The 25,902-nt window shown below is 41.6% G+C and overlaps 2 protein-coding genes across 2 annotated transcripts in view; both read right to left on the reverse strand.

Annotated features, from left to right (window-relative positions):
- The window catches only part of vac14 (VAC14 component of PIKFYVE complex), a 72,400-nt gene extending 51,273 nt beyond the window's left edge, over positions 1 to 21,127 (reverse strand). The window contains exons 1-12 of the mRNA XM_062961684.1: positions 20,912 to 21,127; positions 17,939 to 18,089; positions 16,913 to 17,080; positions 16,340 to 16,402; positions 14,901 to 15,008; positions 13,679 to 13,788; positions 13,489 to 13,595; positions 12,544 to 12,679; positions 11,525 to 11,682; positions 10,240 to 10,300; positions 7,107 to 7,251; positions 4,971 to 5,036 (exon numbers count right to left, since the gene is read on the reverse strand). Of these exons, the coding sequence (XP_062817754.1) occupies positions 4,971 to 5,036; positions 7,107 to 7,251; positions 10,240 to 10,300; positions 11,525 to 11,682; positions 12,544 to 12,679; positions 13,489 to 13,595; positions 13,679 to 13,788; positions 14,901 to 15,008; positions 16,340 to 16,402; positions 16,913 to 17,080; positions 17,939 to 18,089; positions 20,912 to 21,015 (1,377 nt within the window). The 5' untranslated portion in view covers positions 21,016 to 21,127. The remainder of the gene's footprint in view (positions 1 to 4,970; positions 5,037 to 7,106; positions 7,252 to 10,239; positions 10,301 to 11,524; positions 11,683 to 12,543; positions 12,680 to 13,488; positions 13,596 to 13,678; positions 13,789 to 14,900; positions 15,009 to 16,339; positions 16,403 to 16,912; positions 17,081 to 17,938; positions 18,090 to 20,911) is intronic.
- A 1,994-nt stretch (positions 21,128 to 23,121) lies between these two features.
- The window catches only part of hydin (HYDIN axonemal central pair apparatus protein), a 160,276-nt gene continuing 157,495 nt past the window's right edge, over positions 23,122 to 25,902 (reverse strand). Inside the window, exon 86 of the mRNA XM_062961682.1 lies at positions 23,122 to 23,978. Coding sequence (XP_062817752.1) covers positions 23,490 to 23,978 — 489 coding nt within the window. The 3' untranslated portion in view covers positions 23,122 to 23,489. The remainder of the gene's footprint in view (positions 23,979 to 25,902) is intronic.

The raw sequence follows: 25,902 nt of genomic DNA on the forward strand, positions 1-25,902 counted from the left end.
GATATTTATCATGAGCCGCAAGCCCCGGGCAACTGGTTTGGGCGATTTGCAGAGTCGCCAAAACAAAGGATGAGGGGGAAGACAGCCTGCCCTTGCAGGCATCCTTGGCCTCCTTAAGAGAAAGAGGAGGTCCTTTCGAGAAAATGCTTTCCTGGGCCCTGGACCTCTGCTCAGAGATCTGGGTCAAAGCGGAGGCGCTTGGTGGCCCAGTTCAGCCAATTGATCTTTTTGCAAAAGAGGCTATTTATCTCCCATTCTGGGCAGCACGCAGCCCAAGCCCCTTCCTCCTGACAGTCCCTTGAATTTATCCCTCTTTTAATGCATCCAGAGGATGCTGCAGCCAAGAGCGAGGCCTCCACTTTCCCTGGCAGCCGGGCAAAAGAGTGAGGAGCCAAAGGCAACTTGGCTCCGTCTCCCACTTCCAAGGCAACCCACCCATCCATCTTCGAGTGACAGCTTCATCCCCAGCCTGCCTCTTGGAAAAGAAAGAGATGGAGACCTTGCCCTTTGTCCTCTGAACCGGACCCTCTCGCTGTGATTCTACTTCACTCCTTTCAGTTTCTTTGCCACAACAAGGTCTGGTTTCTCAGACCACAGCAATGGTGGAATGCCCTTCTGGGAGAAGGATGGGATGGAAACCAGTGCATGTCATAAATAAATGAAATACTCATGAGCCCTAGCCAGCAGTCTCTGCATCTAGCACCTGATGTCCAAGAAGTTAAGGACCACTGATCCGCACAACCTGCACATTTTGTGTGCTTTACACAAAGGTGCGCCCGACCTGTGCAAATGAGGGACAGGCAGGTGTATTGGAAAATAAATGCACCTAGTCTTTGGGCACATATCCGTTTGGCAAAGAGTATGTGGAGACCACCTTTTGAAAACCACTGGTCAAGAAAAGCATGACCTTGTTAGAAGTCAACTCTTTGAACAAGTGATATTCACAAGCATTCATGTAATGGCACACAGGTAACTCAGCTGTTAAACTAAAGAACCATGCCTTTGAACTGCCAAGGACAAAGACATGCCACTACAAAAATATATTTGGTTAGCAGAGGATGGTTGTTTCTTTAAAGCTGTAATTGCCCAAAAGATATATACAGTAGAGTCTCACTTATCCAAGCTAAACGGACCAGCAGAAGCTTGGATAAGCGAATATATTGGATAATAAGGAAGGATTAAGGAAAAGCCTATTAAACATCAAATTAGGTTATGATTTTACAAATTAAGCACCAAAACATTATGTTATACAACAAATTTGACAGAAAAAGTAGTTCAATATACAGTAATGTTATGTTGTAATTACTGTATTTACGAATTTTGCACCAAAATATCACGATATATTGAAAACATTGATTATAAAAATGGCTTGGATAATCCAGAAGCTTGGATAAGCGAGGCTTGGATAAGTGAGACTCTACTGTACTCCCTTTAAAAACCTTTTAGTTTAAAGTACAGTAGAGTCTCACTTATCCAATATTCGCTTATCCAATGTTCTGGATTATCCAATGCAGTCAATTTTTTTTAGTCAATGTTTTCAATACATCGTGATATTTTGGTGCTAAATTCGTAAATACAGTAATTACTACATAGCATTACTGCGTATTGAACTACTTTTTCTGTCAAATTTGTTGTATAACATGATGTTTTGGTGCTTAATTTGTAAAATCATAACCTAATTTGATGTTTAATAGGCTTTTCCTTAATCCCTCCTCCTTATTATCCAAGATATTCACTTATCCAAATTTCTGCCGGCCCATTTATTTTGGATAAGTGGGGCTCTACTGTATACACTCAGAGATAAAAAACAAAGTCTTCTTTGAAAAATAACAAATCTTGTTTACTCATAAACATCTTAAATTAATTTACCATACAGGAAAAATCCTCATTGAAGTTTAGTTACAGAAATGGAGTCCTGAGTCTGAACATGCTCAGTACAATCACATGTCTATAGTCCCTCCTACATCATAGAGCAATGATGGGTCAAAATTAACCAAAAAACCTAGCATGACTTGGGTGGCGTGTGATTTTGAGAAAAAAAACCCATAATTTTGCAATATGTATATTTTAAATAACAAAAATGTATAATTGTAATATATAACTGTATTTAATAAATCAAAAACTATTTCCTACCATTATTTCCATGTACAACAATCTATGGTACCTCTTGCAGTTTCCACACTGGTTTCTCTCTATTCTAGTTTCAATGTAGTCATGAATAATGAATAATATAATAATAATATAATGGTAATAATATGATAATATACTACAATAATAATAGAATAATAATAGAATGATATAATCTATATATATAAATGAGTGATGGCATCACGGCGACCCACAAAACAACAAAACTACAGGCCCCCCAACCTCGAAATTTGACGACACAACCCATCATCCATGCCTCTAGGTTGATACAACAAAAAGAAAAGAAAAATAAAGTCCTACTTAGAGGGAGAGCAATAATTGTTTTTATCCAATTGCTGCCACTTAGAAGGCTAAGCTCCGCCCACTTGGTCTCCTAGCAACCCACTCAGCCCAGTGTTAATAAAAGAATAAAAAATAAAATAAATACAAATAATACAATAAAAATAATTAAAAACACTAAAAAATTAATACAATAAAATACTATAACAAAATAACTAAAAATAATACAACAAAATAATAAAATATAATAAATAAAAAATATAAGTTACAATAAACTGAATTAAAAAAATACAAATAACATCAAATAAAAATTCCACAACAACTTTTAACCAATACCACCACCACTTTGCCACAGCAACGCGTGGCTGGGCACAGCTAGTTAATATATATAAAAATGTAATGTGCATAATTCCCAATCTGCATGCGGCAGCATGTCAGCAAAAATGGCTAGGCGTGTCAGTGCTGACACGTGTGTCATAGGTTGGCCATCGCTGTCATAGAGGTACAGTCAAACTGGCAAATCAATATATACATAGAGTACAGGTTAGCAAATATATACATTAACAAATAAACAGTGAAAGGCTTGGAAGGTTGCTACCCTGTTTCCCCTAAAATAAGACATCCCCAGAAAATAAGACCTAGTAGAGGTTTTGCTGAATTGCTAAATATAAGGCCTCCTCTGAAAGTAAGACCTAGCAAAGTTTTTGTTTGGAAGCAGGCCTGCCAAACAGAACACCAGAGCATGCAGGATTGGTAAATGTACATACCATAGAGTGTTTGTACATGGAAATAATGGTAGTAACAAGAAATTCTTGATAGGATTCACAGTTTGTCTGGTTATGCTGGTTTGTGATGACAACTACTGTACAGTATATAATAAATGCTCATTTTTTTGTTCAACAATAAATGTGAATTCTTCTTCATGGAAAAATAAGACATCCCCTGAAAATAAGACCTAGAGCATGTTTGTGAGCAAAAATTAATATAAGACACTGTCTTATTTTCGGGGAAACACGGTATTTCCAACAAGGAGAGCCCCTCTCCATGCTACAGGTAAGACATGGGGAACCCTGCAGAGACTTCCTGCACTGCAACTCCCAGCATTCCTGGCGTCAGAGCAGCCCAACCCCTAGAAATGAGCACTGGCATGTCTATGTTTGCTCTCTCAAAGACCAGGCAGCCGTGATCCCAAATCCACTCAAGTCCCAATTTGAACATTAATGCGACATAAGTACGGTGGGAAGAAGATGGAGGAGAGGGAGGGGGGGGGCTCTGTGCCTGGCGTGCCTTTGCTTCCTTCCTCCTTGGCTGCTGCTCTGCAGAGCCCCACATTCGCACTTGGCAAGCGCAGGGCTGAGAAACCGGGGAGAGTGCGGGCCCAAATCCAGCAAGGCGCGAATCGGAAGGCATCAATGCATAAAGGCGGCTATTCACTTTGGCCCAAGCTTTTGTTAAGCCTCGTTGTGCCTGGAATCTGGATCACATGGAGGAGCCCCCCCTTAACAGTGATGGGGGGACTGAAAGAACCCCACTTCCGTTCCCAATGTAAACAGGGCGTCCATCGCTCTGGGCTGGAACAAGGCCAGAGAAGGGTGCTTTATGGGCTTCCCCCGTCTCCCCTTCAAGGAACCCCCCCCCTTTCATAAGAAGGGTTTATTTATTTATTTATTTATTTACTACATTTATATCCCGCTCTTCTCACCCCGAAGGGGACTCAGAGCGGCTTACAAATCAAATAAACATAGAATGTATTATTAGCATAGCACAATATAAGCATTAAATTACTATATTGTACTACAGTAGAGTCTCACTTACCCAAGACTCGCTTATCCAAGGTTCTGGATTATCCAAGGCATTTTTGTAGTCAATGTTTTCAATATATCATGACATTTTGGTGCTAAATTCGTAAATACAGTAATTCCAACATAACATTACTGTGTATTGAACTACTTTTTCTGTCAAATTTGTTGTATAACATGATGTTTTGGTGCTTAATTTGTAAAATCATAACCTAATTTGATGTTTAATAGGCTTTTCTTTAATCCCTTCTTATTATCCAAGATATTTGCTTATCCAAGTTCTGCCAGCCCATTTAGCTTGGATAAGTGAGACTCTGCTGTATTATTATTATTATTATTATATTACTATTATTTGAAACACAACAAGAGGAGTCCACAGCAGACACTCTGCTGGGTGTTGAATTGGATCACAAGTGTCTAGGACTGTGTGATGTATTGGCGAATAATGCGAGCAGATCCCAGTCAGCTGGCCTTCTGCAGCTGGCAGGTGGAGATTTTGCCAGCATCGATTTAAGTGCAGGCCAAGGCCTTTAGGCACTGCACCCAGTGTGCCGATCACCACTGGGACCACCCTGACTGGCTTGTGCCAGAGTCTTTGCAGTTCAATCTTTAAATCCTCATAATCCTCCTCCTCCTCCTCCTCCTCATTATTATTATTATTATTGGCCCAAGACAAGCACAGCGGCAAACTTCCAGTGAAGTTATAACACAGAGAACATTTCACAAAGCAGCGTCTGCACTCACCTCGTCGGACTCATCGGACAAGGTCTTCAGCAAGATGGGGAAGAGGCTGTCCGTGTGCCGGAACATCTGGAATCAGAAAGAGAATGGCCATGAAGGAGAACGCCATCAACTGTGTAAGAGGAAGCCTGCCTTGCCTGCTCCCACAACACAATCAAGATGGTAAAGTCGTTCCTATTTTCTGCATTGGGAAGAAACAGCCCCTTTTCCCTCAGCTTCTCCAGCAGTGGAGAAGGAGCCAAACAGCCAAAGTCACCTATTATCCAGAAGGACTCTTTTCCAGGGACTCTGAGATAGAAGAGAGATAAAATAGCTTTATTTTCATTGTACATCGTACAACGAAATTAAATGCTATCCCCAATCACATTATACCTATATGAGAATTACAAAAACAGAACACCAATCCGTCTGCATTCTAATCACAATGGCACAGCCTCTAATGCCACGTCACAAGAAATAAATATGGAATATGTACAAATGACAATTGGAATGCCCCGGTTTACGATTTTGGATCATGTGATTTTAATGTTTAAACTAGGTGGTTTTGATTCTAGGTCCTTATGTCTAAATATTGTTTTATCTTATCATCTTTTTTGTTTTTAATGCATAGCAATATGTGTCTTGTTTAGATTCTATAATTTTGTTTTATATAGATGTTAGGCATTGGATTTTGCCATTTTTATGTTGTAAACCACTTTGACTCCCCCTGGGGCAAGAAAAGTTGTAAATAATAATAAATAATCAATGTGAAACCGTAGAGGTCAATATAGCCACAGTTCTAGGATAAAAGCCTATTTGTTTTTATAATAATAATAATAATAATAATAATAATAATAATAATAATAATAATACTTTATTTATATACCACCCTATCTCCCAGATGGGACTCAGGGTGGTTTCCAATCATAAAAACTACACATACATTACATAACAACATAATAACACATTATTAAGCAAGGTAAAATAAAATTACAATTATATGGCAACAAATAACACTTACACAACCTGATCAAGGGGACGGGAACCATAAACCCAATATATTAAAATGTATCAGCCTGTCCTGTCTGCCACATGGTAATAATTTTTGTAAAAAAAGAATATCTAGGGTGAGATGGATTTGTAAGAATATTCCGAGCTTTCTTAAGCCAGCAGGAATTATACAGTTCTTCCAAAGAGGACAACTCTGGGCAGGAGTGCCTTTTTATCTGCCACAATAAGCAAACCATGAGCAGCTGCAATAGGTTAGGACACTCTATCACACAGTGGTAGGAAGTCACCAGCAGTTTCTCATTCAACTGTTGGTTCCTTACAAGTCTCAGATAATATAATCTCTGCTGGGCCCTCTTAAGGAACAGCACAGTATGAACACTGCCCAAGGTCAGGTCATCTTTAATCCATATATATAAAAATGTAATCCATGTAATTCCCATGGAGTAAACAACAAAACCACTGGACCAAAACACATCAAATTTGGCCACAAAAGACATAGTCACCCAATCTATGTCTTTCCATCAAAAAACCCTATAAAATTAGGTCCAAATTACAGGAAAAAACCCAAAACCAAAAATTACTAACTACACATGCGCAGAGCCCCCCCCCCCCCTGAAAACTTGGTGAAGTTAGCCAGGTGGGTGGGGCTTCAACGGCCACTACTCGCTGACAGGAGGCATAGATTGGGTTCCTGGGAACCATCAAAATGAAAAAAACTCTACAATCTGGACAGTAAATAAAGAACAACACTGAAAATAAGGGTATTCCAGAGAGGAAACAACCAGAGCCAGCTAACACCTTCCAACAAAGGATTCCCCCAGGGAGGAAACAACGATGTGTTGTAGCTGCAAGCCCATTCAATGCTAATCAAGGTGACTAATTACAAATTGTTACATGCCTCCACAAATAAAGGATGACACCACAGCAACGCGTGGCCAGGCACAGCTAGTAATATTTAAATGCCTCCCTGTTTTAGAGTCCACAGATGTGTCCTCAAGCAGAAGTGCAATAAGGATGTGTGTCCTGGAGAGCTTTTCCTGTGTCCAAGGGTTTGGAACAGGAAACCCAATTTAGGTTGTTATTGTCCGCACCCGCATCCCTTTCTGGCCTCCCAGGAAGGATCAGCAGGAAGGGTGAAGGAGGCCTTGCCTTGCGTGGGGTCTTGATGTACAAGTGGTAGAGCCACTTCAGGACCGCGATGCGCGTCATCATCCCGGCCCCGGCATCATGGAGGTGGCAGTCCAGCACCTGGACAATGCCGTCCAGGTTGAGGGTCACCTGGAGCCGCTCAGCGCTGCAAGCGAAGGGAGGCACAAAGAAGGAAGGGACACGTTCACTAGGAAGGCAAAATCACATCTCACCAAACAGGCAACACCAATTCACAGTACGCTTTAAGAGCATCATCTTTTCAAAACGCCAAGAGCTGAATGTCTTTCTTTTTATTCTTACATCGGAAATATGTATGCCTAAGGAATCAAACTAGTAGCAGAGCACCCTTGTAGGAGATCTTATGTGAGTATGCATGCTCCTGTCTTTAATGTTTTTACTATACTTCGTAATTATTAGTCTTTCTAGCCACTCATATGTATTCCCTGTAGGTCCACTTTGTCAATGATACTTATACATTGAATTTATTTACTTGAAGAACTTGCTACAGTGGAAAATTGGCTATTCTAGGTTTTCTATACCTTTACAAACTACCACCTGAGGAAGACTATACAGTTGAAACCGGTTGTGGATGGTTATAAATTTTGGATTTGTTTAAATTTTGGATTCAAAAAGGATGTACAAACTTGGGACATATAGGTTGAAATGTACAGTCTTCTATGTGGAACATGAACTTTGTATGTTATTGGACTCACAAACCTTGAGTATAAGAGTTATGTTTTCTATAAACATGTGTATTTGCAGCACATTGATTATATTGTTTTGGATTCGGCTTTAGGAATTCTCATTTGGTAAATTCTTATTAATAGTAAAATAAAATAATTTGTTACCCATAATGTGCACCGTACACTTTGCTTATCCACTATTGCAACCTCATTGTTTTTAACCTGATGTTTTAATTCTGCGTTGTGTTTTTTAACTTATTGTGTATATTTTTTTTATTGGTTTTGTTTTTGTCCTGATGTTTTATATTTTATCATTGTTTGTATTTTGATTTTGCTGTAAGCCGCCCCGAGTCCCCTTCGGGGGAGATGGAAGTGGGATACAAATAAACTTATTATTATTATTATTATTATTATTATTATTATTATTATTATTATTATTATTATTAAATAAAAAAAATACATGGAAAGTGGGAGAAAAATAGGGGTGAAGAGAAAGAAAGAAAGAAAAATGGAGAAAAAGAATGAAAGAAAAAAAAAGGTGTGTGGGAAGGGTTGACTTCCATCTATTCCTTGGTGTTTGTATTGTGACTTTCTATATTTTAGTATTTTATAGTCTAAACCATCTTCTTCCCCTTTGTCTCTAATGTTTTCTTGTTGTTCTTATAATCTCAAATGATAAGTTCCATATGGAATTCTCAACTTTCTTATATAAGGATGATTTTGGTTTAGAGACGTATGTTTGGAATCATTTAGTGTAATTTGAACCTCTACAATCCTTGTCTGCACATTAAATGTTCCATGACTATAGCATATATATGAAAAACGGTCATATAGTTTATATTATTGGATTATATTTCTGTTTGTAGTGGCCTCTTGCCGTCATACGGCCTGGAAAACACACAACAGCCCTACAATCCAGATATCTCTTCGCCCTCAGGACTAAACTAACAAACATTACAGCACGGTCCAAACTGAGATGAAATTTGGGTTAGAGTGACACCCATTGGCATCATGGTAGAATTGCTTCAAAATGTCTTTGGCATGGAAAATACTCTAAGTGAATACAGGATGTCCCCAAATTACAAACATATGACTTACAAACAACTCAGAATTAAGAAAAGGGTTGGACAACAGCAAATGAGAGGAATCTGCCCCTTGGAAAGAAGGGAAATGCACTCCGGGAAGAGTTATTATCATGTTCCTTTCTCACAAGGACAGGAAGGGAGGTGAAATCTTCTGAACAGAGACAGAAACAGCAAACCAAACAACACAGGGGTGTGTATCCTTCCCAATGTTATTCAAAGTGCCCCCCCTTCTCTATATATCTACCATATATACTCAAGTATAAGCTGACCCAAATATAAGCCAAGGCATCTAATTTTACCACAAAAAACTAGTATAACTTATTGACCCGAATATAAACTGAAGGTGGGAAATGAAGCAGCTACTGGTAAATTTCAAAATAAAAATAGATACCAATAAAATTACATTAATCAAGGCATCAGAAGGTTAAATAATGTATCTATATAGATACAGATATACAGGTACATGGATATATATAGATATAGATATATAGGATTTGCAAAGCCCTGCAAACATATGAGGGGAAAATTCATATATAAAATTAATGAATATAGATAGCTCGTAGATACAGATATATAAGTACATAGGGTTTGCAAATGCATGCAGGGGGTTAATGCCTATATATCTGTAGGAGAGTTTAACAAAATGCTTTTATAAGATTAATGGATATATGTTTTTCTTCTTCCTGGCTTGCAAGGGCTTCTCTCCCTTTTCAAAACATTCCCTTGGTTAAGAGCAAGGGAGGCTTTGGAAAACACACTGATAAGGGAGAAGAGAGGAATATATCATATATTGTAAGCAATGGCCTCCAGGTTCTGTTGCCTGGCCTTGACCTTGACACCATTATAAGCCGAGGAAGGCTTTTTCAGCTCAAAAAAGGGCTGAAAAAAAGGCTTATCTTCGAGTATATCTATATCTATATATATATCTCTGTGTGTGTGGAGTTACACTTAAATATACAGAAACGTTCTTGTTCGTAATTTGGGGACTGTCTGCAATGAGTTAAGTTAAGCATGTACAGAATGCGCTGAGCCACGTCTTAACATGTTCTGCCCACATGAGACTAGCTGGAGCCTGAGAGAAAATAAGGCCACCCACTACCCAATGGCTCCCTTTTCTTTCCATGAGCCCCAGAGAGAAGTGGGAGATCGCCTCCGGTATTTTGGAACCCCTTCTTCCAGAACAGACTTTCTCCTCCAATAAAGTCCACAGAGTTCTAGACTTGCAACACCTGGAACCCGTTGGCAAGGACCTGGTGGCCCCATTTGGCAGGCAGCTCAAGGGCAGGAAGGCACAGCCAAATTCACCCCACTCCTTTTCTCATTAAATGTCAGAATGAACACTGCAAAAATACTACAATGACATACCTGGCCGGCATGAAAACACTGGTGCTGCTGAAGTTGGAGTCCCCGGAGGTGTCCAGGCAACCTGTGAGGGAGAAGCAGGGTCTGTTAGACTGAAGATACCATCCTAAGGCGATTGAGGCCTAAAATGGCATTATGGAGGAGATGAAAAGTGCTGATGAAGGGAAAAAGCTAAACTGCTGAGCTGCTAACGTAATTGATCTTGAAACTTTTGGGGTAAACAACACATGTTTACACAACCAGAGACAATTATTCTTTAAGTTAAGGAAGGTTGAATACAACGGTTCCTTATGTTAAGAAAGAAAACAAACATCTGTCCCGAAGTGATGGAGTGTCAGCATGTTTTAACTGGATAAAAGTCAATCAAGACAACAACAGGAAAATTTGCTATATAAAGAGATACTTTCCTCTTGGAAAAGTGTGGCGGTTATGTGAGGGATACAGCCTGTCCACCTGCCACTTTTTTCTCAAGATGGGCTGAATGCAGAGCTGGTGAGCATGGAGGAAAGAATCTGTGTGGAGGGTGAATGCTGTGTGAATGTTTCCCCTTTGTCTGTGTAATCAATATCGCTATTATACAAGGGTTGAATGAAAAGTAATGCCTCTGCAGATGGCAGTCCTGGTCTGCGGCAGGTCCTGCCTTGTTCAGTAGACTCTCCTCTACAGTTCCATTTGGCGGGAAGCTTTAGCATTGAACGGTTGTGTTGTTAATGTTCAAAGTATGGAACCCTGCGCAGACAGTCAGTCAATGCGACTTAAGCAATGTGCAGTCACTGAATTCTTGACAGCAGAAGGTGTTACCCCAGAGGAGATTCATCAGAGAATGCAAGCTGTTTGTAGTGATTGTGTTGCACAATCAGCATTTCACAAGAACGTGTGGGTCACATTATTGTTTTGCTTGGCTATCGGCAGATCTGTGCACGACAGGTCCTGTGAGACACTGGTTGCGGAAACAGAGTGTCGACTTCTTCCGTGACGGCTTCAGAAAACGTGTTCATCGTTGGCAGAAATGCATCCCATTGTCTGGTGGTTATGTGGGAAAGTGAATAGTGATAGTTAAAGAGCACATTCTAAGGATTATTTCTGCGTTTGATTTATTAAAATATTCTCATCCAAACCCAAGTAATGAAGGTGGAGGCATTACTTTTCATTCAACCCTCGTAAAATCAGTACTGTGTCTGTGTGTGTACTTTTTTCTTTGAAAGTGCTTGACGCAACCTGTCCCATTGAAAACGGATTAAAGAACATGTTTACAGTTCAGAAAGTATTCATGACACGCCGGACTCACCCCCGGAGACCCCCTCCTGTTTGGAGAGCGATTCCTCTTGGTCGGTGTCCGTCGGAAGAGATGCAAGGCCAGGCTTGCCCTCGTCCGCCACCTCATCGTCCTCTGGAATGACCAGCTTCATCAGGCTCTGGTTGCAGACATTGGCCACCTCTTTGATGCCTGCGAGTCGACAGGTTAAGGAATGTCCCCCAAATTGGTGCCAAGAGATGCTTTCCAGATGCCCACGAGCAGGACACATGGAGCACTTTCGGTGGGGGCATTGGGTCCTTTTCGCTAAATATACCAAGCTTTCCACAACTGGACCAACTACGTCTACAGCAGCTTCCAAAACATGGAGATTGTGTTTGGGGGTGCGGGGGCACGCTCGTAGGAAATCACAAAGGCAAGACATGATCTAAACATTATACACCAGGCATGGACCAACTTGGGCCCTCCCTCCAGGTATTTTGGACCTCAACTCCCACAATTCCTAACAGGCTCAGGCCCCTTCCTTTTACCCCTTTGCTGCTTAAGCGAATGAGGAGGGGAAAGAAAAGGGCCTGAGGCTTAGGAATTGTGGGAGTTGGAGTCCAAAACACCTGGAGGGAAGGCCCAAGTTGGCCCCTGCTTGCACTAAAGGTTTTTTTTTCTCGTGTCAGGAGCAACCGGAGTTGCTTCTGGAGTCAGAGAATTGGCCGTCTGCAAGGACGTTGCCCAGGGGACGCCCATATGTTTTTGATGCTTTACCATCCTTGTGGGAGGCTTCTCTCATGTCCCCGCATGGAGCTGGAGCTGACAGAGGGAGCTCATCCGCACTCTCCCCGGGTGGGATTTGAACCTGGCAGCCTTCAGGTCAGCAACCCAACCTTCAAGTCATGAGGCTTTTATTCCCTAGGCCACCGGAGGCTCTAAAGGTAAACAGATTGGTGTTTTGGAGGCCATCTTCTTGTTGAATCAAGATTGGAAAAGAGAGGGATCTATGACCAAAATAAAAAAAAGTTTGAGATTTGACCCCTGCGGCTGCAGCGGCTGCAAGGATCCTCTTCTTCCGGTCGTCGTAGGAGAGGCACGGAAGGACCGCCGTCAGGATCCCCGAGGAATAAGGCAGCATGACCCGCCCGGCCAGCTGGATGAACTCTCGCATCCAGCACATAGCTGTCAACTGGATCAAGTCATCTGAAGGGAGAAAGGGAGGAGGAAGAATCATAGAATCACAGAGTTGGAAGAGACCTCATGGGCCATCCAGTCCAACCCCCTGCCAAGAAGCAGAAAAATCACATTCAAAGCACCCCTGACAGATGGCCATCCAGCCTCCTAAAGAGCACTCCTAAACTACTACTGTGTTTCCCTGAAAATAAGACAGTGTCTTATATTAATTTTTGATCTCAAAGATGCGCTAGGTCTTATTTTCAGGGAATGTCTTATTTTTACATGAAGAAGAATTCACATTTATTACAGCAGACAGACACATCTGGGCAGTAAGAGACTCATTTCTGAAAGTGAAAAATATCCATTCTGGGGTTCCCATCTTGATACATTCTCACAAGGAGCGCCACTACATTCTTCCTTTCCTTGGCATTCGGGATACTGAGTTACTACTACTTAAATACCCTGCCCGGTATGAGCCCGATTGTGCCTGCAAAACACTGCTCCATACCATGTTTCCCCGAAAATTAGACAGTGTCTTATATTAATTTTTGCTCCCAAAGATACGCTAGATCTTATTTCCAGGGGATGTATTATTTTTACATGAAGAAGAATTCACATTTATTGTTGAACAAAAAATTGAACATTTATTATATACTGTACTGTAGTTGTCATCACAAACCAGGCCTTATATTTAGCAATTCAGCAAAAACTCTGCTAGGTCTTATTATCAGGGGATGCCTTATTTTCGGGGTAACAGGGTAAAGGAGGAAAGCTAGAAGGAGGTTCTAGGAAAGTTATACAAGAAAGGGATGGAGAAGAAAGTCTGGCCAGCTCACCTGAGGCCTGGCAATGAATGACCAGGATGTTGGCCATTTCAGCAAATTTGACGCTGGAAGGGTTCTTCTTGATCTCTTTCAGGAACTCGCCAAGGGCCACTTCACACCTGCAAACAAGAGGAAAAGGGGCAGGGCTCAGAGCTCCTACTTTTTCTCAAATTTAAATTCTTTCTCAGGAATTTGGGCTCACATTTTACGGATTTCCTTGCTGTTGTCCCCCAGGATCTGGAAGAGGCCATCGAGGATCTCTGGTAGGTAATCCAGAAGGTTAATATCCGGAACAGACTCCAGCACCAAGATCTAGCAGAGCGGGAAAAGAAACACAGGACAAAACAAAGAGGTTAGAAGAAGAAGCCGGTCTTCTGTTAAACACAGGCCAGAACAACAAGGCATTCAGGTGCCAAACTCAAGGTGGACTCTTTCGATTGCAGCAGCAGTTTATCCATCGGGGGAGAAGAAAGCAAGGAAAGCCTGGCTGGAATGGAAACAGACACTTAGAATACAGAAACTATTGCCAGTCTGCCTGGGTGGTTTATGAGAAGCCATTTGACAATGTTTTAAACAGCCATTCACAAGGAATAAACTCCAAGAAAGCCAGCCATAATGTAGAGGAGGCCAACTTCTGATGGCTGAGCATAAGGAAAGTTTTGAGAAGATGGCACTTGCTTTTTAGGGACCAATGGTAAACCAGTCCCAAGGGGAGCAAAACTCCTGTCCCCCAGAAAAAAAAAAACGCATACCTACCTTGCAGCCACTGCTAAGCAACAATCACAGGCAGTAAGAATGAGCTTTTACTTCATAGAATCATATTATTTTAAAAAAATAATATTAAAACATTTGTTATACATCATTTGTTATACAGCAAACCCCAATATATTTTTGCATCCACTGTTATTTTCAGCCATATATATATATATATATATATATATATATATATTCCCGAGCCATTTTTAATACATCATCTTTTCCCCAAATCCTTCTTTTAACTTTTAATTTACATGTCAGCTTATCATTTATTGCCAACTTCCATGATTCCTTATATCACTCTTCAATTTGTATATTTATTTCTCTTTTCCAGTTCCTCGCTATCAGCAGTCTTGCTATTGTTAATACATATGATATTGCATCTTTTTCTTCTTTTTTCAACTGTTTATTATTATATAAAGATAATAAAGCTATACTAAGGCTTCTTTCTATCTTGATATTCATTATCTCCTCTATCTCTTTAAACACCTTTCCCCAAAATTCACTTACATATTTACATTGCCATAGAATCGTATTATAACAGACTTGGAAGGGCTCCCCAGGGGCCATCTAGTCCAACCTCCTCCTGCCATGCAGGGAAAGCGCAATCAAAGCACCCCCGACAGATGGCTATCCAGTCCCTGCTTGATGATAATAATAATGCTCACCCAGGAAATGATGAATTGCCGGGCATACTGGTTATTGGAGTAGATCCTCTCCCGCAGCAGAGGGATGAAGCTGATCAGGTCGAACTTGTTGCTCTCAGTCACAATGTCCTGCAAGGCCAAAGCAACCAACAGTGAACACCGCAACATCCCAGATGGGCCGGAGCCTCAACTGAAAAGACCCCTGGCAACCGGGGATTCTGGGCACTGAAGCCTAAAACATCAGGAGGACTGCAATGAGATCCAAGTACGTTTTCAATTCAGGCAGCCAAAATCATGATTAACATGACATCTTCTCCTTTAGCTGCTCCCTTCCTTCCTGCTCTGCCTTCAGACCATTTGCAGAGCGTATCAGCATCTCGGGATCTATCTGTTAGAAGAGACTCCCAGAGCCATCTAGTCAAATATGTGTCATGTGTGGATTGAAATAAATTGTATGATTGGGGTCTGTCTAAAGGCCTATTAAGGCTTGCCAAGGCTGAAGACACCATCCTAAGAAATTTGGAACCTGGAAAAACAAGTGTTAAAAAAAAAATAATAACTCAGTCAGTAGTGATTTATTGCAGCTGGTTACTAGCCAGCTGTGCCACAGCCTGACCCAATGCTTGATTCCCATCCTATTCCCTGCAGATGCCAACCACAGATGCAGGAGAATCATCAGGAGAAAATGCTGCTAGAACACATTGGGCATAGAGCCCGGAAACCACACAACACCACTGTAGGATTCTGGCCATGAAAGCATTTGACAATACATAGAGGTATTTCCCAACGCCATTTCCAAGCTTCTGAACCAAAAGGGAGATGTGCCTGTTCCTCTGAGCCATTTGGCTCAACTGACTGTGGTATAGTGACTCACTGCCGCAGAAGACAGGAAAGAGGACCTCTCCGCACCATGCTCCCAATGACACACCTTCTGCTGCTGGCTATGACTTTGCAGAAGAGCTTCGAGGAGCCTTTCAACAGCCTCAGCCTCCAATTGGCATCATGGGCTTTACCAAAAACATCATCCCACCTGAATGTATCCATGTGCTACAGTCTAATGTTATCAAGTCCTTAGATATCTCTCTGTAAATCCTGTATGGCCTGTTGTTGTGCAAGATTTGTTTGCTCTGCGTGTGCACAGCACTCTTACGAGATTGACACAAAGATAATCTTGAATGAGGAAATTCTGCCACAACGAGCTCAGAAATGAGCATGGGAAATGCCACAGGCGCTTTATGAGAAAAAAGGACAACACCGCTTTAGGATTCGCTCCTACAATTTCAGGTGTGCTGTTTTGTCTTGTCATAAACTAAAAGCCCGCACTGGTTTCCACAACTGGATACCCACTGACAACCAAGCAAATCCCCACCTCCCTCACCAATGGCACAACAAGTAAATCAGAGGAATACTGAAAATATTGCACTCCCATTTCACAATTAACCCCAGTCAGAATGAAGTACCTTTAGAAGCCGGTCCAAAAGTTCAGAGCCGCTTTTGACATTTGGGTCTGGATCTGCAGCAAGCTGGGAAAAGGAAGAGAGAATAAGAGCGAGGCTGCAGTTTAGACGAGACAAGCAAAAGATTCTAAACAAGGCAAAAAAATGTCTGTTTGGAGGCCTGGGCCGGCTTTGCATTAATCACATAAAATAATAACAACAACAACTACTACTACTACTAGTAGTAGTACTATTACTCTGTGTGTTTGATGTGAACTTGGCTCAGACTTTTAAGTTGACATACTAATAGTAATAATGATGATAATGATGATAATAATAATAATTATAATAATAATATCATCATTATAAATTAAGACAAATATATTCTCTGGTGAGATATCAAGGTTGAAGCAAGTATCCACCAGCCTGAAAATTAACATTTTGATCATGCATATCTTTTACTCTCAAATGTGTAAAAAAAACAAACAAGGCATTCTATCAATCAGCCTCCACCTGCCAAAGGGAACCAATTTCTACACCACAGAGGAGCATTTCAACCGGAAGCTGCTGTCTCGGCAGAGAAAAACCATTCATTACCTTACTCAAGCCATCGAAGAGCACGTTGAAGTGGGGGAGGACAGAGCCCCTGGCCACTTTCACAATGTTGTAGAGCGCCTCGCAGGCATAATAGCGCAGGCGGCTGTCGGCGTCATTGAAGCAAGTCAGCACAGGCTCAATCAGTTCCTTCAGGTACAGCCCAGAGTCCTGGCAAGGAAACCCACAATGGAAAGAGAAGATCCTGCATGCTTGAGTGTTCTTTTCAGCAGGCATGCTTCCAAACAAAAACTTTGCTAGGTCTTACTTTTGGGGGTGGTCTTATATTTAGCAATTCAGCAAAACTTCTACTAGGTCTTATTTTCAGGGGATGTCTTATTTTTGAGGAAACAGGGTAGTAGGCAAATAAGAGACAAAAGAACCAACCACTCAACACTAAGAGGGAAGACATCATGGAGACGCCTTCACAAATATCTTCAAGTGGCAAAGTCAAAGGCCAGTATCACACTAGAGCTGAAAGAATAGGCAAAGGGTATGTATCCCACTGAGCACTTTGAGTGGCTAAGGTTTGTGCGGCAGCTATAAAAATAAGCAAGCAGATCGTGGATGATTTTAGGAGATAAAGTTTTAACTTACTTATAATGTAGTTAATTTTTGGTCTTAAAATTAAGACTTTTAAAAAAAATCTCTGTTTTTAATGTTTTTCACTCTTGGAATGTGATTGTAACAATAACATTCATTCATTCATTCATACATCCCATCTGAAATCCTATGGCTGCCCCTTCCTGCAGAATCCTGAGGCTTGTAGTTGAGAAGAGGGTCCTCTAAACGGCTCAGCCAGAGAGACCCTGGGTCTCCCTCAACTACAAGCTCCTGAAGTTTGAAAGAGGCAGCTATAGGATTTCAGACAGGATGCATACTCTTTCGGCTCTAGCATGAAAGGCCCACAGAGAGAGAAACTGGACATCCTGGCGATGTCTGCGCCTGCCGGCTTGGCCTTGCAGCGGAAGGGGAGCATGATGCAGACTCCCCCAGGCATATACAATGGGACAGCCCCCCATTTCCTACCTTTCCAAGAGCGATAGAGCAGGCGGCCAAGCCAATGAGGCCCCCCTTGCGGCTGTGTGGGTGCTGCGAGAGGGCAAACTCCTGGGAGAGGATCAGGATCACGTGCTTGATCTGGGCCGTGCTGTTCTGGGCCACAAACTCCCGCACCAACCTAAAGGGAGGAAGCACAGCGGCACCGTGACCTCTGGGAACCACCTTTTCCAGAGAACATGCACGCACACATGCACATGCCTGTTTTGAGTCTAAAAGATCAATGGGCATCAAGACCATTCTGCATTCTCCCTCAATGGAAAACACAACAAACAGTCTGCACCAGCCTTATAGAATAGAATAGAACAGTGTTTCTGAAACTGTGCTTGGACTTCTGCTTTCATTGTCATGTTTTTATATTGTTTGTGACCTGGGCTTGGCCCCATGTAAGCTGCCCCAAGTCCCTTTGGGGAGATGGGGTGGGGTATAAAAATAAAGTTATTATTACAGTAGAGTCTCACTTATCCAACACTCGCTTATCCAACGTTCTGGATTATCCAACGCATTTTTGTAGTCAATGTTTTCAATACATCGTGATATTTTGGTGCTAAATTCGTAAATACAATAATTACTACATAGCATTACTTCGTATTGAACTACTTTTTCTGTCAAATGTGTTGTTAAACATGATGTTTTGGTGCTTAATTTGTAAAATCATAACCTAATTTGATGTGTAATAGGCTTTTCCTTAATGCCTCCTTATTATCCAACATATTCGCTTATCCAACATTCTGCCGGCCCGTTTATGTTGGATAAGTGAGACTCTACTGTATTATACAGTAGACCAGGGGTCCTCAAACTTTTTAAGCCGAGGGCTGGTCTACAATCCTTCAGACTGTTGAGGGGCCGGATTATCATTTGAAAAAAAAATACAAACAAATTCCAATGCACACTGCACATGTCTTATTTGTAGTGCAAAAACAACAACAACAACAACAACGAAAGAACAATACAATATTTAAAAATAAAAACAATTTTAACCAACATACATTTATCAGGATTTCAATGGGAAGTGTGCTCCTGCTTCTGGCCAATGAGATAGTCAAGTTAATTAGGATTGTTGTTGTTGTTGTTGTGTGCCTTCAAGTCATTTCAGACTTTGGGCGAGCCTAAGTCTAAAATTTATTTATTTATTATTTACTGCATTTATTTACTACATTTGTATCACACCCTTCTCACCCCAAAGGGGACTCAGAGTGGCTTACAAATTATATGTACATACAATATATTATATTATTAGCATAGCACAATATTAGCATTATATATTACTATATTGAACTATCTTGTAATATTATTCGTAATATTATATGTAATATAGAATATATAATTAATATTATCATATGGTATTATTATTAATTTTATATTGTATTACATAATAATATTATTATCAATATTATATGTATATACAATATATCTATATATATAAAAGAGTGATGGCATCACGGCGACCCACAAAACAACAAAACTACAGGCCCCCCAACCTCGAAATTTGACAACACAACCCATCATCCACGCCTCTAGGTTGATACAACAGAAAGAAAAGAAAAATAAAGTCCTAATTAGAGAGAGAGGAATAATTGCTTTTATCCAATTGCTGCCAGTTAGAAGGCTAAGCTCCTTCAGCTTGGTCTTCTAGCAACCCAATAAAAAATAATAAAAAAACACTAAAAATAATTAAAAACACTAAAAAATTAATACAATAAAATACTATAATAACAGAAAATAACTAAAAATAATACAAGAAAATAATAAAATATAATAAATAAAAAGATAACTTACAATAAAATTAATTAAAAAAAATACAAATGTCAAATAAAAATTACACAACAATTTTTAACCAATACCACCACCACTTTGCCACAGCAACGCGTGGCCGGGCACAGCTAGTTATATTATAAAACTGAGGGCGGGGGCCAGGTAAATGACCTCGGAGGGTCGCATCCGGCCCCCGGGCCTTAGTTTGGGGACCCCTGCAGTAGACGCTGGATTGCCATCTGTCGGGAGGGCTCTGATTGTGCTTTTTCTGCATGAAGGAAGAAGGGGCCGGACTATACGGCCCTTGGGGTCTCTTCCAACTTTGCTTAAGCGGCTGAGGGGGAAAAGGAAACAGTCTGAAGCCAGGAATTGTGGGAGTTGAAGTCCAAAACATTCATGCCTGGACTAGATGGTCCTTGGGGTTTCTTCCAACTCTATTTATTATCATTATACAGTAGAGTCTCACTTATCCAAGCCTCGCTTATCCAACGTTCTGGATTATCCAACGCATTTTTGTAGTCAATGTTTTCAATACATCGTGATATTTTGGTGCTAAATTCGTAAATACAATAATTACTACATAGCATTACTTCGTACTGAATTACTTTTTCTGTCAAATGTGTTGTTAAACATGATGTTTTGGTGCTTAATTTGTAAAATCATAACCTAATTTGATGTGTAATAGGCTTTTCCTTAATGCCTCCTTATTATCCAACATATTCGCTTATCCAACATTCTGCCGGCCCGTTTATGTTGGATAAGTGAGACTCTACTGTATTATACAGTAGACGCTGGATTGCCATCTGTCGGGAGGGCTCTGATTGTGCTTTTTCTGCATGAAGGAAGAAGGGGGCGGGACTATACGGCCCTTGGGGTCTCTTCCAACTTTGCTTAAGCGGCTGAGGGGGAAAAGGAAACGGTCTGAAGCCAGGAATTGTGGGAGTTGAAGTCCAAAACATTCATGCCTGGACTAGATGGTCCTTGGGGTTTCTTCCAACTCTATTTATTATCATTATAATTACAATTATTACTATTATTACTGAGGTTGGATGGCCATCTTGGGGAGGGAGGGGGCTTTGGTGTTGCTTTTCCTGCATGAAGGCAGGAGGGGGCTGGACTGGATGGCCTGGAGAGGTCCCTTTACAGTTACTCTTGCCACTACCGGCCTCCCTCCCTCCCGGGCCTCACTTCTCGATCTCCAGCGCCGCCACCTTCCGCTTCTCGTAGAGCTTGTCGTTGAGGGCGCGGACGATGCTGGGCGTCAGCGGGGAGAAGTCCTTCTCGGGGTTCATGGCGCCGAAGAAGAAGAAGACGGAGAAGCAGCAGCCTCCTCCACTCCCTCTCTTCCCTCAGGACCAGGCGGCGGCCATCTTGCGCCGCGTCACATGACACACACCGACTTGGGCGAGGATGCCACGCCCACTTCTCTTACGTCACCGAGATTGACACACACACACACCTTGCTAGGGATGCTGGCGAGTGAAGAGAAAGCCACGCCCACTTCCTTTACGTCACCTTGCCGGTTTCACTTTCGTTTTCGCTCTGTGTTTTCCAGGCTGTCTTGCCATGTTCCAGAAGCATTCTCTCCGGACGTTTCGCCCACAACTATGTCAGGCATCCTCAGAAGTTGTGAGGCCTTTCTGTCTTTTCCTGCTCCGGAATCATGGGCAGCAGGTCTTGGTGGCTGAGGTCTGGCCCGGCTGCATCAGTCATAATAATAATAATAATAATCATCATCATCATCATCATCATCATCTTCATTATGATTATTATTGTTGCCCTATGTGACACTATGGCCTCTTCTACACTGACATATAAAATCCGGATTATCTGCTTTGAACTGGATTAGATGGCAGTGTAGACTCATATAATCCGGTTCAAAGCAGATAATAAAGTGAATCGTCTGATTTGATAATCTGGATTATAGGACAGTATAGATTTATATAATCCGGTTCAATGTAGATAATAGTCTGAATTATCTGATTTGGTAATCTGTATTACCTGGCAGTGTAGACTCATATAATCTGGTTCAAAGCAGATAATAATCTGGATTATCTGATTTGGTAATCTGGATTATATGGCAGTGACGACTCATATAATCTGGTTCAAAGCAGATAATAATCTGGATTATCTGATTTGGTAATCTGGATTATATGGCAGTGACGACTCATATAATCTGGTTCAAAGCAGATAATCTGGATTATCTGGTTTGATAGTCTGGATTATATGGCAGTGCAGACATGTGGTCCGGTTCAAAGTACATAATAATCTGAATTATCTGATTTGATAATCTGGATTATATGGCTGTATAGATTTATATAATTCGGTTCAAAGCAGATAACAATATGAATTATCTGATTTGATAGTCTGGATTATATGGCAGTGTAGAATTATAATCCTTTTTTTTATGTCAGGAGCAATTTGAGAAACTGCAAGCCGCTTCTGGTGTGAGAGAATTGGCAGTCTGCAAGGATGTTGCCCAGGGGACGCCTGGATGTTTTGATGTTTTTACCATCCTTGTGGGAGGCTTCTCTCATGTCCCCGCATGGAGCTGGAGCTGATAGAGGGAGCTCATCCACCATCTCCCAGGGTGGGATTCGAACCTGGCAGCCTTCAGGTCAGGAACCCATCCTTCAAGTCACAAGGCTTTAACCTACTACGCCAGCCGGGTATTAATGTCTTTTTCTAATTGGTTCTATCGTGAAAACATGGGGAAGCGGCACTAGTTTTTCACTGAATATCTCATCATCAGATCTCAACCAATTCATGAATATTTGTTTTATATAAAAGGATATTAGGATGCACTGAAATGAGTATATGCAGAATTCATACATATATCTATATATATAAAAGAGTGATGGCATCACGGCAGCGGACAAAACAACAAAAGTAAACACCCCACAACCTCGAAAATTGACATCACAACCCCTCATCCATGCCTCTAGGTTGATACAACAAAAAGAAAAGAAAAATAAAGTCCTAATTAGAGGGAGAGGAAAAATTGCATTTATCCAATTACTGCCAGTTAGAAGGCTAAGCTCCGCTCACTTGGTCTCCTAGCAACCCACTCAGCCCAGGGAACCCTTTACCTTAACTACCACCAATTCCTCAATACTTTATTTCCCATACCACCATACATCGCCACAGCAACGCGTGGCCGGGCACAGCTAGTGTTTTATATTAAAGGATATTGGGATGCACTAAAATGGATATGTGCATAGTCCTCACTCTGGCACGGATATCCAACTCCTTCTGAAAAAATCTGCCCAAGAAAAGCCTATGAGAGGGTTGCCATAAGTGAGAAAGCACTCAGCGACACCAACCAGCTCTTTCCCCAAAAGGATCCTGAATCCAGGCTCCGCCACTGCCTTGTTGTGACAAACCTTCCAGCCCTTCCATTTTGGTCAATAACTTTATTTCAAAATAAAGGCTTCTGCAACAAAACTTCCTGAGAGTGGGCTTTGTCAAGAGATCCTCCTGCCCGTTTCTACTTCATAGACTGACTTTTCTCTGGGGGAAAATACCCGAAGATAAATAGGATGCCATGGAATGTGCTGCTGCCTTTCTAGAGGAAGGGTCTCCCTGCATTTGGCTCAGTTCAGACCAGTTTGTGTCATGCTGGACTCATCAGCCCTCCTCACTGCTTGTCCTGTGGATCGTCCCGCCAGGGCTTGTTTCTGCTCTTCCAAAGCAGGAAGACAAGGCATGTGTTTGTGCTCCACTTCCACTAAACAAGAGAGACAACCACCAGAGCTGTCCATGCACTTCATTTCTCAGGCACGATACCCTTGAGGTAATAAACCCAGGAGACCCTGGCACCCAGCCCTGCGGCACGTGGGCAAGAGACCACCAGTCTGCTGGTGACGGGGGCTTTGTTGCTGCCAGGGGTCCCCTCAAAGGAGACCACGATGGAGGCCGACTTCTTCGAACGAATGGTCTCTGTGGCTTTGATGGTAAAGGCGGGGTGTTCCACAAGGTATGTGAAGGACATGGACTGCAGGAAGACGTTCTTGAAGGGGATGGTAGTGGCGGTGCCCGCCTTGATCTGGATGGGGCCCTGGGGCCTGGGGGGCACGCAGGTGCCGCAGAGGGGGATCACGTAGTCACCTCCGATGGGCGAGGACAGGGCCAGCGTCCCCTGCGACTCCCCCAGCTGGCAGGGCTCAAAGGTCACCTCCACGCCCACCTCTGAGCCCCCCTGAGACCCCGCAGGCGCGTTGACGACTTTGTCCACGTGGAAATCTGGGCAGTCGATCTGGAGAGACAAAACAGGTATCTGTTGCACATCAGCACTGGTTCACCTTGCTCTTAAAACACGCTTGACTACAGCAGACTTTGCTTTTTCAGTTGATTGACAAAAGATAGCAAAATCTTAATAAAAAGCAGTAAAGAAAGCAGTATTCTAATTGCAAAGGCAAGCTGCAGAATATAGTTAAAAGTCTCTGTAGAAAATAGTTCAAAGTCTCTAATATAGCAAATCAGTCATGAAAAACAAGGTAGCATGAACTCCAAAATACACAGAATCTAGGCAGGAACAAAAGCAAGAATATTTTTCCATGAGCAGAGACAAGGCAGGAGTTAAGCTTCAAAATCAACGTTGCTTCGTCTGAAATCTTTCCCTATTTCACCCTATTTAACCATGCTTACAAGCTAAGAAAGCATTCCTCTGATCTTGGGTTCCCATATGTTTACTAGCGATCCTCACAGAGCGCCTGGGGCGAACTCTTAACCTTAACCTTGTGTCTCTCTCTAAGGAAGACTCCTCTATCTCACTGCCACAGCCACCTGGACTTTGTTGATGTACAAAATCTTGTGAAAGGTCACCCTTATCACTAACTTCAGCTTCCCTGCTAACCTGCGGCCTCTCTGACAATTCAGAACCTTCAACATTTTTTTTTTGGTCATTTCTGACAATTCACAGTCTTCAACATTTCCTTGGTCAACCTGCATGGACCCAAATCCCCCTTCTTCATCAGACTGAACCACAACAGTATCTCTGCTGCTGTGTTGGTGTTGCAGAGCAGGCAAAAGGAAACATCAAAGCTCTTTCGTCAGGTCTCAAAAGCAACAAAACACAAGAACTGTCCTTCCCTCTTGTGCCCGGCCCCTTGGTTGGGTTCTCTCTCCATCTGAGTGGAATTAATGAAATTGTATGATTGGGGCCAGACTAAGAGCCTATTAAGGCTCGCCCATGAAAACACCATCCTAAAATCTAAACCTGGGAAAATGAGATCATGGAGAAGGTAGAAGACTGGATTTACTTGTGTCTTAGAAAGTGCTGGTGAAGAAAAACGCTGAGCTGCTGACATAACTATTATAATTGTATATTTATATTACATGCAATATTACTAATAATATTGCAATATAGTCGTATATATAATATATTGTATGTTTATATACAGTAGAGTCTCACTTATCCAAGCCTCACTTATCCAAGCCTCTGGATTATCCAAGCCATTTTTGTAGTCAATGTTTCCAATATATCGTGATATTTTGGTGCTAAATTCATAAATACAGGAATTACAACATAACATTACTGCATATTGAACTACTTTTTCTGTCAAATTTGTTGTATAACATGATGTTTTGGTGCTTAATTTGTAAAATCATAACCTAATTTGATGTGTAATAGGCTTTTCCTTAATCCCTCCTTATTATCCAAGATATTCGCTTATCCAAGCTTCTGCCGGCCCGTTTAGCTTGGATATATGAGACTCTACTGTACTTGTAAACCGCCCTGAGTCCCCTTCGGGGTGAGAAGGGTGGGATATAAATGTCACTAATAAATAAATAAATAACTGATCTAAGAACTTCTGGGGTAAACAGAACATGTTTACATAGTCAGAAGCAATCTATATATATAAGAATGTAATGTGCGTTTTTCCCATGGAGTAAACAACAAAACCACTGAACCAAATCACACCAAATTTGGCCACAAAAGACATAGTCATCCAAAATATGTCTTTTAATAAAAAAAAAACTAGGAAAAATAAAGTCCAAATTACAGAGGACAAGGAAGAGCCTTTCTCCCTCTGGCTGCCAGTCAGAAGGGTAGGCCCCGCCTCTTTAGGCCCCTTCTCCTTCATGTCATAGCAAGCCCCTCAGCCACAATGGCACCCGGGGGACAGACAGGGCTCACTTAGCCCTCTTCCACACTGCCTATAAAATACAGATTATCT

This window comes from Anolis carolinensis, unplaced genomic scaffold (genome assembly GCF_035594765.1).
Source record: "Anolis carolinensis isolate JA03-04 unplaced genomic scaffold, rAnoCar3.1.pri scaffold_9, whole genome shotgun sequence".
Lineage (NCBI taxonomy): Eukaryota > Metazoa > Chordata > Lepidosauria > Squamata > Dactyloidae > Anolis > Anolis carolinensis.